We start from the raw sequence: 16338 nt of genomic DNA on the forward strand, positions 1-16338 counted from the left end.
GGCCCTCTGTCTATGCTCACCTCATTGGTCTTGTCGTGCCTTGCCAGCCACTATATCTCGATGTGTTGGTCTCTAGTACCACCATCCTTAAGAAGAGCGAGGTCTTCATTAAGTGACCCCCCCCCCTAACTCCCTTCCCATCTCATGTAATCTTTCAGGCAGTATCTGTGGAGGGATTGGATGCACAGGTCTCGGGTCAGTCTCAAGATGGGTCTCAACCCGAAACATCATCGCCTGTCCATTCCCTCCACAGATACAGCCAGGCCGTGCTGAGTTTCTCCAGCACTTTGCTCAGGATTCCAGTATCTTTGCAGTTCCTTGTGTCTCAACTAATCTTCCCAGTGTATTATCTCACAACTATGTCCACTTTGTTCGCCAGGGGAGTTTCAGGACAATATCTCAAGCGATTAATGGACCAGTTTGGACCAGTTTAAGACATTTGGACAGATACATAGATAGGAAAGGCTTAGAGTGGTATAGGACAAACATGGGCAAATGGGACTAGCTTAGATGGGACATCTTGGTTGTACTTTCAAGAGGGAGCTATTGAAACATATACGATTATTAAAGGTTTGGACACGCTAGAGGGAGGAAAGATGTTCCCGATTTTGGGGGAGTCCAGAACCAGGGGTCACAGTTTAACAATAAGGGGTAAGCCATTTAGAATGAAGATGAGGAAACATTTTTTCACACAGAGAGTGGTGAGTCTGTGGAATTCTCTGCCTCAGAAGGCGGTGGAGGCCGGTTCTCTGGATACTTTGAAGAGAGAGCTAGATAGAGCTCTTAAAGATAGCAGAGTCAGGGGATATGGGGAGAAGGCAGGAACGGGGTACTGATTGGGGATGATCAGCCATGATCACATTGCATGGCGGTGCTGGCTCGAAGGGCCGAATGGCCTAATCCTGCACCTATTGCCTATTGTCATTAACGAGTTGGGCCAAAGGACTTTTTCCATGCTGTGACCATACCCCTTTAGATTGATAGAGTCATCGAGCATGGAAACAGATCCTTTGGCCCAACTTGCCCACACCGACCAACATGTCGTATCTATACTAGCCCCACATATTCCTCCTGGAATATTACACCAACCCTTTTTTTTTGCTCTTGGGAAACATCTGCTGGTTGGAGTATTGCAATTAGTCTCTGTGTCCCTGGGCTGGGAAGTGGAGATTGTTGTTCTGTATATTTAATCCGTGTATCTCCCCTCACCAATCCTTCACCACTCTCTGTGTCAGTGTATGTTGAGCTTACATCTACACATCCTCAGCGGAACGCAGACTCGCTGAAGAAATGGATAAATCACAGCAAAAAGAATAACCTCCTCAGACAGCATTGCAATTGGTGACCAAGTTAACATTCCTGCCCTTCTTTCTGAGAGGGTAGACAAAAATGCTGGAGAAACTCACCCGCTGAGTTTCTCCAGCATTTTTGTCTACCTTCGATTTTCCAACATCTGCAGTTCTTTCTTAAACATCTTCCTGAGAGTGTTAGTTCTACTCCATCTCTCCTTAGGATCGAGTCGTTCAGCTACTGAAACAGGACGTATGTAGGAAGGAAGTGCAGATGCTGGTTTATACCAAAGATAAACACAAAATGCTGGAGTAACTCAGCGGGGCAGGCAGCATATCTGGCGAAGGGTCTCAACTCGAAACATCACCCATTCCTTCTATCCAAATTGGGCCGAAGGGCCTGTTTCCACACTGTATCACTCTATGATGCTACCTAAAGTTTAACAACAAACTTGTCTCCCATCTAAAACCTTGCTTATATGAATAAGATTCTATGATAAGTTATTTTCTTAGCAGAACCACACTTATAAAAGTATCAAAATGAATCATGGCATAGAGGAGGTGCCATTATGAGTTTACAGAACAAATAGGAGCTTTTCAAGCTAATTTCACCGCCCCAGTTCCTGCAGAATTGAGCAAATCCAGTGTTTATCCAGTTATTAATGTCGCAAAGGTACATTACTGACAAAAATGCTGGAGAAACTCGGCGGGTGAGGCAGCATCTGTGGAGCGAAGGAAATAGGTGACGAAACCCTTCTTCAGAATGTAGCAAAACTGTTTTCTGTTGTGCTAAAGTATAATGATATTTACAATATTAGTCTCTTTCTCATTCCATCTGTGCAGTCCTGTACCACAGCCATGCTATTAGCAACAGATAGCGCAGTCAGAGAAATCGAGTGGGCTTCAATCTGCTGGTATGGTATTTGATCTCACCCTTTCAGAGATATTTCCTGTTCTACCAACACCCCCCCCCCCCCCCCCCCACCCCCCACCTCCCCAATCTTCGCTATAGCTGAAATCTGATTCATATTCTCTCTTTCCCCGTCCAAAGAAGGGTCCAGAGCCAAACGTCTAAAGAAGGCTCCACTGCCATCAGGCTATTAAACTCGGCTCGGACAAAACTCTGAACATTAATAACCCATTATCTGTTTATTTGCACTTTATCAGTTTATTTATTCATGTGTGTATATATTTATATTATGGTATATGGACACACTGATCTGTTTTGTAGTAAATGCCTACTATGTTCTGTTGTGCTGAAGCAAAGCAAGAATTTCATTGTCCTATCAGGGACACATGACAATAAACTCTCTTGAATCTTGAAACGTCATCTGTCCATTCCCTCCATGGCTGCTGCCTGACCTGCTGAGTTCCTCCAGTTTTTTGCTCGAGATTCCATGTCTCCTTCCCAGTTCTGTAGAAGGCTCCAGGAACGGAAACATTAACGGTTTTACTTTCCACTATGCTGTTTGACCTTGTTAATGTTTTTACAGAATTTTCTATTTTTATTTCAGACTTTCAATATCCTCAGGTTTAAAATGTATCCTGTATAGTCAGAGTTTTATTCATTCTACACCTTTCTCTCCACTTCCACACCTGCTGACGTAAGCCGTAAATCCTCTCCGTGGCCGGGGAGGAATTGTGAGCAGGATTGCATGGTCGAGCCAAGACAGGAATTGATATTATGTTGAAGAAGGTTTCATTTATTCCTAGAAATTGATCCACATGTACGTTAAAGAAATCAGTACAAATTGCCAATCTATCTATTCAATATGAGGAGGCTAATGTCACTATTACAGCTGAAGGCACCCATACCATTTAGAAACATAGAAACATAGAAAATAGGTGCAGGAGTAGGCCATTCGGCCCTTCGAGCCTGCACCGCCATTCGATATGATCATGGCAGATCATCCAACTCAGTATCCTGTACCTGCCTTCTCTCCATACCCCCTGATCCCTTTAGCCACAAGGGCCACATCTAACTCCCTCTTAAATATAGCCAATGAACTGTGGCCTCAACTACCTTCTGTGGCAGAGAATTCCACAGATTCACCACTCTCTGTGTGAAAAATGTTTTCCTCATCTCGGTCCTAAAAGATTTCCCCCTTATCCTTAAACTGTGACCCCTTGTCCTGGACTTCCCCAACATCGGGAACAATCTTCCTGCATCTAGCCTGTCCAACCCCTTAAGAATTTTGTAAGTTTCTATAAGATCCCCCCTCAACCTTCTAAATTCTAGCGAGTACTATGCCATCTTTGAAGATGGCAAGAGATTCAGACGAAAATGATTCAATCTTAAAGATAAATAGAAAAGGAAAGTGTGAACATTTTACCTTATTTTTAGTTCTCATTATATTAAGAAACAGCAAGGGATTCAACTGGAATTATTGATCATAGCTCATAGAACTCAAGCATAAACACACATTTTTTCACAAGGTTTATGCCTCTGTAGAATTGAGGCAATTATTGAACCTATGTTACTCTAGCATAATCTGGTAGCATAATAATTATATCCCTGGATAAATAACTAGAGGCTACGCTACTGACCTGGAGACTTCACAGTAACAAGAGAACTTAAATTCAAATGATTTAAAAAAAAAAAACTTGCAAGTTTTTGTGACAGTAGAGTTATCGGATTGGTATAATAAACCCACCTGATTCAGCAGTGTTGTACAAAGAAAGAAAATGGCCATTCTAGGGTAGACAAAAATGCTGGAGGAACTCAGCGGGTGCAGCAGCATCTATGGAGCGAAGGAAATAGGCAACGTTTCGTCCCGAAACCCTTCGGGTTTCGACCCGAAACGTTGCCTATTTCCTTTGGGTTTCGGCCCGAAACGTTGCCTATTTCCTTCGCTCCATAGATGCTGCCGCACCCGCTGAGTTTCTCCAGCACTTCTGTCTACCTTTGGTACAGTAATAATAATAATAATGGATGGGATTTATATAGCGCCTTTCTAATACTCAAGGCGCTTTACATCGCATTATTCATTCACTCCTCAGTCACACTCGGTGGTGGTAAGCTACTTCTGTAGCCACAGCTGCCCTGGGGCAGACTGACGGAAGCGTGGCTGCCAATCTTCGCCTACGGCCCCTCCGACCACCACCAATCACTCACACACATTCACACACAGGCAAAGGCGGGTGAAGTGTCTTGCCCAAGGACACAACGACAGTATGCACTCCAAGCGGGATTCGAACCGGCTACCTTCCGGTTGCCAGCCGAACACTTAGCCCATTGTGCCATCAGTAGTCAATACCGGCCAGCGTTTAATCTAAATAGCAGGGACAAGATTCTCCACCAAACAAGATTATCAACTATCACAGTGCATATTTCCCATGAGAAGACTTTTTTTTTACGCTGGCTGCCGTAGAGATGTTGAGAGCCACAATAAGTATCGCTATTGTTGAACTGGTTAAGATTATGTAACAGAGAGGTTACATCAGTCTGAAGAAGGGTTTCGGCCCGAAACGTTGCCTATTTCCTTCGCTCCATAGATGCTGCCTCACCCGCTGAGTTGTCTACCATGTAACATAGAGGTGTGGTTGTAAAGCTCCAGTTTCAGTAACTTTCTTTGGATAGACAATAGACAATAGGTGCAGGAGTAGGCCATTCGGCCCTTCGAGCCTGCACCGCCATTCAATATGATCATGGCTGATCATCCAACTCAGTATCCTGTACCTGCCTTCTCTCCATACCCCCTGATCCCTTTAGCCACAAGGGCCACATCTAACTCCCTCTTAAATATAGCCAATGAACGGGCCTCAATTACCTTCTGTGGCAGAGAATTCCAGAGATTCACCACTCTCTGTGTGAAAAATGTTTTTCTCATCTCGTCCCCCCTTATCCTTAAACTGTGACTGAAAATAGGTGCAGGAGTAGGCCATTCGGCCCTTCGAGCCAGCACCGCCATTCAATGTGATTGTGGCTGATCATCCCCAATCAGTACCCCGTTCCTGCCTTCTCCCCATATCCCCATGACTCCGCTATTTTTAAGAGCCCTATCTAGCTCTCTCTTGAAAGCATCCAGAGAACCTGCCTCCACCGCCCTCTGAGGCCGAGAATTCCACAGACACTTGCTAGTAAAGCCATTACTTCAGATGACGACAGATGGCACAATGGGCTAAGTGTTCGGCTGGCAACCGGAAGGTAGCCGGTTCGAATCCCGCTTGGAGTGCATACTGTCGTTGTGTCCTTGGGCAAGACACTTCACCCACCTTTGCCTGTGTGTGAATGTGTGTGAGTGATTGGTGGTGGTCAGAGGGGCCGTAGGCGCAGATTGGCAGCCACGCTTCCATCAGTCTGCCCCAGGGCAGCTGTGGCTACAGAAGTAGCTTATACCACCACCGAGTGTGACTGAGGAGTGAATGAATAATGCGATGTAAAGCGCCTTGAGTATTAGAAAGGCGCTATATAAATCCCATCCATTATTATTATTATTACTTATACCTCATCATATTTGTACATGTGACAATAAACTCAACTTGGATCTGAGGGCCCTGAATCTTGCTGCATTAGGCATGTTCCTGTCTAAATGTTGAACGCTTTCCAGACTTGCTAGTTCAATTGTGTTTTAAACGGTAGAAATGGGAGCAACGTTGGCCTGTTCTGGCATTCGGTTAGATCGCAGCTGGTCTTTTACCTCAGAATGAATGCTTTCTCATAATAACTCCATATCTCTCAGTTCCCCTAATGTCCAAAAATATGTTTACCACTGCAGTTTAACTGGCTGATGGCACCCCAGTGAGAGCAAATGAGTGCCACCTGGGCCTTCAAAAGACAATGGGACAAATCATTTATATCTCATTAACCAACCCTGATTAAATGCAAAAATGGGAAGAAATCAGGAGCAGGGCAATCCAGAGCAAACTTCTATGTAAAATAATATATCGACAGCTAAATAAAATATATAATTCCTCCCCCCCCCCCCTCTAAATAAAGAGAGGGAGGGAAAGATCTGCTTGGTTTAGTTTAGAGATACAGTGTGGAAACAGGCCCTGAACAGCGACATCTTCGATTACCTTCGATTTTCCAGCATCTGCAGTTCCTTCTTGAGCACTGTAGCCATGTGAAAGCTGGCATCTCCCAGGAGAAGACAAAATAAAACAATACACAAAGAACTAGAGCAGCAGAACACTAATTACTAAAACAGATGCTACAGATTATTCTTTCACAGCTTTGATAACCAATATTACTCCCCAGGGTGCAAATGATTATAGATCATACTAAGTTCATTTAGAAACCGATCAGATACCAGGATTGTGCAATGGTCTGAGCAACAAACTGATGGTCACATTTAAGATAAGTTAATATTTTTCAGTCATTAAAATGTAAATTAGGAATTATTATTGCTGATTTTATTGTTGTCCAGAGTATTCAAATTATAAAATCTGGCGTTAGGCTCATTGGAAGAATGTCACTATTTGGGATCAATTTAACGTCAAGTAATGAACATCTGTTTGTTAAGCTAGCTTCATCTTATTTCCTCAATCTTCAATTTTCAGATCCACACATTCTTTCCTCCAGTTCCCTCCTGTTGTAGACTCTGCTGATGATATTATGGGTGGCCACCGTGGCGCAGCGGTAGAGTTGCTGCCTTACTGTGCTTGCAGCGCCAGAGACCCGGGTTCAAACCCGACTACGGGTGCTGCCTGCACAGAGTTTGTACGTTCTCCCTGTGACCGCGTGGGTTTTCTCCGAGATTAGTTTAGTTTAGAGATACAGCACAGAAACAGGCCCTTCGGCCCACCGGGCCCGCGCCGACCAGCGATCCCCCGCATATTAACACCATCCCACACACACACACACACTAGGGACAATTTTTACATTTACCAAGCCAATTAACATACAAACCTGCACGTCTTTGGAGTGTGGGGGGAAAGTGAAGATCTCGGAGAAAACCCACGCAGGTCACGAGAAGAACGTGCAAACTCCGTACAGACAGCACCCGTAGAGATATTTGGTTTCCTCCCACACTGCCAAGACATACAAGTTTGTAGGTTAATTGGCTACTTGGCGTGGGTGAGATAGTGTTGATGTGCGGGGATCGCTGGTTGGTGTGGACTGGTTGGGCCTGTTTCCGCGCTGTATCTCTAAACTAAACTAAAGAAGGAGTCTCTCGGTCTGGTGGGAATCAGCCTGGTCTCAGAACAACCTCGAGAGTTGCATTTCCCCCACTCATTCTCTCTCGTGTCCCCATCAATTTGTTCTTCTGCTGATTCCTTTCACAACTCACTTACACAAGTGGCAATTAACTGTAGCCCATCAACCTACACTAAATGTGCCTGGGCTGGGGGAGGACATTAGGGCAGCCAAGCAGAAATTAGAGACAGTCACAGCTAGAACGTGCAAACTCCACATAAAGAACACTGGCGGTCAGGATTGAACCCATGTCACTGGTGCTGTGAGGCGGCAACACTCTTTGCTGTGCCACACTGTGCTGTGGTATCCTACTAATCCAATAGCTACTCTAACAACCTTCCATTGTTAGAACCATTTTGCCCAGTATCTCCGTATCTTTATTCGGGAGAACTTGATCTCAAAAGTCATTCAACAGAAACATTGGACAAACATCTTGTGTTTAAGAAAGAACTGCAGACGCTGGCAAAAATCGAAGGTAGACAAAAATGCTGGAGGATCTCAGTGGGAGAGGCAGCATCTATGGAGAGAAGGAATAGGCGAAGTTTCGGGTCGAGGCCCTTCTTCAGATTGATGTTTGGGGGGGGGAGGAGCGGGAAAAAGAAAGGAAGAGACAGAGACAGTAGGCTGTGGGAGAGCTGGGAAGGGGAGGGGAAGGAGGGAGAAAGCAGGGACTACCTGAAATTGGAGAATTCAATGTTCATACCGCAGGGGTGTAAACTACCCAAGCGAAATATGAGGTGCTGCTCCTCCAATTTGCGGTGGGCCTCACTCTGGCAATGGAGGAGGCACAGGTCAGAAAGGTCGGATTCGGAATGGGGGGTGGGGGGGAGTTGAAGTGCTGAGCCACCGGGAGATCAGGTTGGTTATTGTGAACTGAGTGGCGGTGTTGGGCGAAGCGATCGCCAAGCCTGCGCTCGGTCTCGCCGATTACCTTTTTAATAGGGTTTGAATTTTTTGGTCTGAAAAGAGTCCAAAGGATTGTCTGTCTATTTCCCTCTACAGATGCTGCCTGCACGGGAAAGTTCCTCCAGCACTTTGTTTTTGTCTCAGGTTTCCAGCATGTGCAGGGTCCTATACCTCTAGTTTGAAGCTTTTGTTTGGCCTAGCGCTCTGTTTTTGGAGAAACAAAGATCTGCAGGTGCTGGTTGATATACAAAAAGAGACAAAGTGCTGGAGTAACTCAGCGGGTCAGACAGATCATGGTTAGATGGGGTTTATGGTCCAGACCCTTCTCCAGAGTGAATCTAAGGAAATTTCTGAGTGTACACAAAATTGCTGGGGAAACTCAGCGGGTGCAGCAGCATCTATGGAGCGAAGGAAATAGGCGACGTTTCGGGCCGAAACGGGCCGGACTGAAGAAGGGTTTCGGCCCGAAACGTCGCCTATTTCCTTCGCTCCATAGATGCTGCTGCACCCGCTGAGTTTCCCCAGCAATTTTGTGTACCTTCGATATTCCAGCATCTGCAGTTCCCTTTTGAACAAGTTTCTGAGTGTGTCTGAAGAAGGGTCTCGACCTGAAACATCGCCTATCCATGTTCTCCAGAGATGCTGCCTGACTAGCTGAGTTACTCCAGCACTTTGTGTCCTTTTGTGTATTAACCAGTATTAACCCGCTCTGTTTTGTGTTGTTAGTAAGTGGAGATACTTTCTTTTACGAGTTGAACAACAAATGCTGGCCCAAGCACAGATCAAACACTGCATCCTGAAAAATGCATCCTTGTAAAAGAATTCTGCTCGCACCAATATCTCTAACCGGAATCTCTCCGTTTCTCTATTTCCAGTGTAACATCGGAGACATGTGTGCAGTGAGAAAAGGACCCAGGATTTGGAGGACCTGTAACTGCCTGAGTTCGAAATGCAATTACTTTCTGTTTAAATGTGTATAGAGATCGGACAAAATCATTTCTATTTTCATCGGCTAAATGAAGAGAGTTTAAAGATCTGGTGGATATATTATAAATAAACCAAGAGTTGTCGACAATCCTACCACATCGAACCATTCCTGTGTAATTTACCCTGTTCTGTGTGTATATTCCAGTGTCCTATGGAAAAATTCAACATTAAATATGCTATCCTATTTCTTCTAAAGCATTCTGTCCAAGAGTCTAGATTTCAATGTTTTGGAGCAGAACAACACTATTACAGGCGGGGTGGTACTGATTTCAAAATAAAATTATCTTTTGTCCAAGTGTCAGAAATATATCTGCCATTACATGCCTTTCAAACCTTATGCTTCACCACCCATTTGCACAGTGAGGGATTGATTCAAAAATAAAAGATTTGAAAGACATGACAAACACAATGACATAACGTGGTCTAAGAAGGAACTGCAGATGCTGGAAAAATCGAAGGTAGACAAAAATGCTGGAGAAACTCAGCGGGTGAGGCAGCATCTATGGAGCGAAGGAAATAGGCAACGTTTCGGGCCGAAACACTTCCTCAGACATAACGTGGTGGCCATCCTTAAATCACTTAATGCAACCCTGTGGCCTGTTAATCCACCTCAGAGTTCAGTCAATAGACAAACTTTGGTTTGAGTCAGGAGTTATGTTCAGGTCAGACTGATAAGGAGGGCAGTTTTCCTCGACTGTAAGCACAGATGGCAGGGCTGTTGTCTCACAGGGGCAGCAATCCGGGTTCGATCCTGACTCCCAGTCATGTCTGAGTGGAGTTTGCATGTTCTCCCTGTGACTGCATGGGTTTCTTCCAGATACTCTGGTCACCTCCTGCAAGATTTGTTGGACGGTAGATTGATTGGATGCCGTAAATAGCCTGTTGAGTAAGAGTGTGGTCAAATATGAGGGCAAAGATGTTCAAAGTTAGCCTTAATGTTCTCGTAATATCTACCCCTCAACCAGTGCCTAGGGCAGAACAATAGACAATAGACAATAGGTGCAGGAGTAGGCCATTCGACCCTTCAATGTGATCATGGCTGATCATCCCCAATCAGTACCCCGTTCCAGCCTTCTCCCCATATCCCCCGACTCCACTATTTTTAAGAGCCCTATCTAGCTCTCGCTTGAAAGCATCCAGAGAACCCGCCTCCACCGCCCACTGAGGCAGAGAATTCCACAGACTCACCACTCTCTATAAGAAAAGGTGTTTCCTCGTCTCCGTTCTAAATGGCTTACTCCTTATTCTTAAACTGTGGCCCCTGGTTCTGGTCTCCCCCAACATGTTTCCTGCCTATAGCGTGTGTGTCCAAGCCCTTAACAATCTTGCATGTTTCAATGAGATATCCTCTCATCCTTCTAAACGCCAGAGTGTACAAGCCCAGCTGCTCCATTCTCTCAGCAAATGACAGTCCCGCCATCCCGGGAACATGTGGCCATTTGTTATTTGGGGTGAGCTTGCTACGCTTAAACTGGCGGCTGTGTTTCTTACTTTACAACAGAGTCAGGAGTTTCCTATTTTAGCACTGGACTCCAAATGTGGTTGAAAGATGTGGTGGAATGTAGCAAAAGGTGTGGATAATAATTTCCAACATTCTATGAGTCCCCAACACTGCTGAGAATCTGTTGCACAATCAGAGTTGACCCTGGTGAAATAGGTCATTCAAATTCAAGTTCAAGTTCAAGTTCAAGTTCAAGTGAGTTTATTGTCATGTGTCCCTGATAAGACAATGAAATTCTTGCTTTGCTTCAGCACACAGAACATAGTAGGCATTGACTACAAAACAGATAAATGTGTCCATATACCATGATATAAATATATACACACATGAATAAATAAACTGATAAAGTGCAAATAACAGATAATTGGTTATTAATAGTCAGTTTTGTTCGAGCCAGGTTTAATAGCCTGATGGCTGTGGGGAAGTAGCTATTCCTGAACCTGTTTGTTGCAGTCTTCAGGCTCCTGTACCTTCTACCTGAAGGTAGCATGGAGATGAGTGTGTGGCCAGGATGTTGTGGGTCTTTGATGATACTGCCAGCCTTTTTGAGGCAGCGACTGCGATAAATCCCCTCGATGGTAGGGAGGTCAAAGACCTTTCCTACCCTCCAAGGAACACATAGTATGGATCAGGCGATCCAGCCTCTTGTTTAATAATACATTTATTTTAGAGACACAACATGGAAACAGACCCGTAGATCCACCAAGTCCACGCTGACCATCGATCACCCGTTCACATGTTGTCACATTTTTGCATCCACTCCTTACACATTTGGGGCAATCTGCAGAGTCAATTAACCCACAACCCCGCCCACGTCTTTGGGATTTGGGAGGCAAATGGGGCACCCGGAGGAAACCCATGCAGTCTTGGGAAGAACGTGCAAACTCAACACAGACAGCAGCCGCGATCAGGGTCGATCCCGGGTCTCTGGCGCTGAGGTAGTGGCTCGACCAGCTGCTCCATTGTGCTGAACATTGGCCTGAAGAATTATCACAAAGATTCTACTGATGGATTATAAGGAACACACACAAGTATTGTGAGATCAAGACCTTCCTTGTTGAGTCACTTCCTGGTTACAAGAGGTTCTTTTCTTAAGAGGCTCTGCGGCGTAGCCTCAGAGCCACCTTGCTTATTGGAGGATGAAGCTGGAATTTGATGACCATAAGCACAGTGCCTTCATCTTGCAAGCTCTCAATGCCCAAAGACAGAAGAAAGAGTGTTGCGATGTTGTCATCAACGTGGGCTCCCATTCGTTTTCGGCCCACCAGAACATTCTCACCGCCGTCAGTCCCTACGTCAAGGACTTAATCCACAGTTGCAATATCCAGCCATCAGACGAGTTGTCCGTCACCATTGACATTGACTACATGAGCCCGGTATCGGTAGAACAGCTGTTGGAATACTTCTACACGGGTAAGATCATCATAGCGGACAAGAATGTGGAGGATCTACTCAAGGGCGCCAAGTACTTCATGATAAAACGTCTCAAGTCCCATTGCGTGGAGTATTTAGAGGTTGTACTCGACAAACAAAATTACATGTACACTCTCATGTTGGCTGAGACCTACGACTTACCTGATTTGGCAGCCACCGTGTACAGCTACCTGAAAGAGCAATTCTTCGATTTGAGTGAGACGAAGGAATTTGTGGAGTGCCCCTACCACGTCTTGCTCAGGCTGGTCAAGGATGAGGACCTCCACGCTGCCAGCGAGGACCAGGTGCTGCTGACCACAGTAAGGTGGACGAACCACGACTTAGAGCGCAGGAGGAGCAATTTTCAGAAGCTGTTCACCAACATCTACCTGAACGGCGTCACCGACGATCTGCTCGCCGAGGTCAGCAGCGAAGAGCTGTTGGTCAAGAACAACACCACCTGCATGTTGGCCATAGTGGACGTGCTCAGCCACCGCAAACAGGAGCACATCAACAGCCTCTTGCAGTACCAGAGGAAAGGCGCCCTGATGGATGTTGTGCTAGTCGTGGGCGGCCAAAGCAGTGACGGCGGTTTCCGCAACGCAGTCTACGCCTACGTGATTGATGAGAACAAGTGGCTCAAGGTCACCCCCATGCCTTATCGAGCCGCTGCCTTGGGGGCAGTCTGCAACAGGAAGTACCTGTACGTGACGGGAGGCACCAATGAGCAAAACGCCAGTCTGAAGTCGGCGTGGAGGTATGACCTGGACAAAAGCGCCTGGTGCAAGCTGCCTGACCTTCCACTCGGACTGGTCTTCCATTCCATGATAGCGTGCAATGGGATAGTGTACACGGTCGGGGGCAGTGTGGCCCCCAGGAAGTACATCTCCACCATCTATCGCTACGATGAGAAAAAGGAGAAGTGGACAACCGTCGGAAGGATGAGTGTCCCCATGGACTGTGCTGAGGTTGTGACTAAAGGGGATAGATACATCTACATCGCAACGGGCAGGTGCATGATCAACGACAGGATCACCAGGGTTGGGATTGTGGACTGTTTCGACACTATAACGGGCGAGGTGAAGCAGAGCTTGACTTTCCCCATAGAGTTCAAACACAGGCCCGTGGTCTCCTTCCAAGGGGACTCCACGCTCTACGTGCAGAGCCACAAGCACACCATCGAGGTGAACTTGCAGAATTTCAAGGCCACCAAGCTGACCAAGCGCATCCCCTTGCTCCCGAACGCCACCAAGCTGGAGGTGTGCAACGCCATGACCACCATCCGCAACCTAGTCTTCGTCTGTGGCGGGACCTCCGTGGCCGAAGACGGCAATGTGAAGGAATACGCCGTGAACAAAAACGCCTTCCTGTTGGACACCAAACTGGGAGTGTGGGACGAGGTGGCAAAGCCTTCGGAAGCGTTGGAAAGCTCCGCCTGCTGCAAGGCCAAACTGCAATGCAAGTTTATCCAAAAGCCGGAGAAAATCCTCTTCAAAACAAACTAGGACAGTAAAAAAAATAAATTAAATAAATATAATATTTAAATTTAATATTTTCCCTCCTATCATAAAAATAAAAGTTTCTAAATCAAGCCTGTGGTTGGACAATGAATTATATATAAGAATGCATGGTATGAAGCAGTGGTAGGCCTCAAGCCTATTCTGTTATCAGGATCATGGCTAATCTTCTACGTCAGTCGAACTGGAGGTGGGTATTAGCAATATTTTATATAATTGGGTAGCAGGGTGGTGCAACATTAGAGTTGCTGCCTTCCAGTGCTTGCAGTGCCAGAGACCCGGGAAACCTGTACGTCTTTGGAGTGTGGGAGAAAACCGAAGATCTCTGAGAAAACCCACGCAGGTCACGGGGAGAAGGTACAAACTCCGTACAGACAGCACCTGTAGTCAGTATCGAACCAGGTCTCCGGCGCTGCATTCGCTGTAAGGCAACAACTCTACCGCTACGCCACCGTGCCGCCCCAATAGTGTTAGAGTTACAGAGAAAGAGAGCAAGGTTTACAATGAGGTAGGTTGGAAGATCTGCATTACACTCTAGTTTACAATTTAGGTTGATTATTGTCACATGTACCAAGGTACAGCAACGAGCTTTGTTTTGCATGCTATCCAAACACATCAGATATACTGTACAATAGACAATAGACAATAGGTGCATGAGTGGGCCATTCGGCCAAACTGCTGTTTTAAACTGAAGATAGGCACAAAACACTGGAGTAAATCAGCCGGACAGGCAGCATCTCGGAAGAAACGGAATGGGTGACGTTTTGGGTCGAGACCCTTCTTCAGACTGTCTGACGAAGGGTCTTGACCCGAAATGTCACCCATTCCTTCTTTCCAGAGATGCTGCCTGTCCGGCTGAGTTACTCCAGCTTTTTGTGTCAACCCAAAGTTACTGGCAGGAAGGAATATGGGTGGCATCTCACAAAACTACCCACTCAGCCGCTCTGGTGTTCACAGCCTGTGTCTGCAGGTCCCACTTTGGCCCACTTCTCCATCTCAGGACCATATATTTCATTCTTTTGTTCTATATCTTTCTATATCACCATCTATATCTCTTGTTTTCCTTTCCCCTGACTCTCAGTCTGAAGAAGGGGCTCGACCCAAAACGTCACCTATTCCTTTTCTCTAAAGATGCTGCCTGACCCACTGAGTTACTGCAGCATTTTGTGTCCTTCAGAATCCATAGCAGTCCAAGCCTGTAGCGGCGCCTGCTGGCGTACGCAGGGATCGAACCCGGTGTTCAGAAGCCGCGGTCACGTGACTCGGGAGGGGCCGCTTGTTTCGCGCGGTTTTCACTTGCGCACGTTAGTTCAGCGCTGACCACCATTGTGGGCAGACGTGTTTGAAGAACCTGCATACTGGCAATCGGACTTGTGAAGTTTACACAGAGACTGGTGAATCTGTGGAATTCTCTGCCACAGAAGGTAGTTGAGGCCACAGTTCATTGGCTATATTTAAGAGGGAGTTAGATGTAGCCCTTGTGGCTAAAGGGATCAGGGGGGTATGGAGAGAAGGCAGGGATGGGATACTGAGTTGGATGATCAGCCATGATCATAATGAATGGCGGTGCAGGCTCGAAGGGCCGAATGGCCTACTCCTGCACCTATTTTCTATGTTTCTATGTTTCTATGTCCCACATTGGTCTACTTCTCCATCTCAGAACCATATCTTTCATTCTTTTGTTCTATATCTCTCTATATCACCATCTGGATAGCATGACAATAAACTCACTTGAACATTTGAACTTGAACTATATCTCTTGTTTCCCTTTCCCCTGACTCTCAGTCTGAAGAAGGGGCTCGACCCAAAACGTCACCTATTCCTTCTCTCCAAAGATGCTACCTGACCTACTGAGTTACTCCAGCATTTTGTGTCCATCAGAATCCATAGAAGTCCAAGCCACCTGTGCTTGAATTGCCTCATATTGTGTTTTGAATTGAATTCTGTCTTTAATTTGTGTACTAGTCATGTCTCTACTATTTATTTCATTCCCCTTACATGTTTTTCCTCTACTTGCTAAATTTTTGTAAGGTGTCCTTGAGACTCTTGAAAGACGCCCATAAATAAAATGTATTATTATTCTTTATGTCAAGTGACTGCCTACTGGACTGTCGGGACGACAGATGGCACAATGGGCTAAGTGTTCGGCTGGCAACCGGAAGGTAGCCGGTTCGAATCCCGCTTGGAGTGCATACTGTCGTTGTGTCCTTGGGCAAGACACTTCACCCACCTTTGCCTGTGTGTGAATGTGTGTGAGTGATCGGAGGGGCCGTAGGCGCAGATTGGCAGCCACGCTTCCGTCAGTCTGCCCCAGGGCAGCTGTGGCTACAGAAGTAGCTTACCACCACCGAGTGTGACTGAGGAGTGAATGAATAATGCGATGTAAAGCGCCTTGAGTATTAGAAAGGCGCTATATAAATCCCATCCATTATTATTATTATTACTGACCTCTGCCAATATGAAAGATGGCCGCCGTCCTGGAGGAATGGATGGGGAAACTGCCAGCAACAAAGATGGCGCCGGTTGCCAGGAGAAAATATGGCGACCGAGCGCGCCGCCATTTTGGACAATTTGGCGCCAGTCACA

At 46.1% G+C, this 16338-nt stretch overlaps 2 protein-coding genes across 2 annotated transcripts in view; both read left to right on the forward strand.

Annotated features, from left to right (window-relative positions):
• The window catches only part of LOC116968237 (cocaine- and amphetamine-regulated transcript protein-like), a 14077-nt gene extending 4679 nt beyond the window's left edge, over positions 1 to 9398 (forward strand). The window contains exon 3 of the mRNA XM_033014918.1: positions 9210 to 9398. Coding sequence (XP_032870809.1) covers positions 9210 to 9314 — 105 coding nt within the window. The 3' untranslated portion in view covers positions 9315 to 9398. The remainder of the gene's footprint in view (positions 1 to 9209) is intronic.
• Positions 9399 to 11944: 2546 nt separating this feature from the next.
• On the forward strand, positions 11945 to 13818 carry ccin (calicin). Its single transcript, XM_033014966.1, has one exon. The coding sequence runs from the start codon at positions 11962 to 11964 to the stop codon at positions 13738 to 13740; it is 1779 nt and encodes a 592-aa protein (XP_032870857.1). The 5' UTR covers positions 11945 to 11961; the 3' UTR covers positions 13741 to 13818.
• The last annotated feature ends 2520 nt before the right edge of the window (positions 13819 to 16338 follow it).

The sequence above is a fragment of the Amblyraja radiata genome, chromosome X, assembly GCF_010909765.2.
Source record: "Amblyraja radiata isolate CabotCenter1 chromosome X, sAmbRad1.1.pri, whole genome shotgun sequence".
NCBI classification, from domain to species: Eukaryota; Metazoa; Chordata; class Chondrichthyes; order Rajiformes; family Rajidae; genus Amblyraja; species Amblyraja radiata.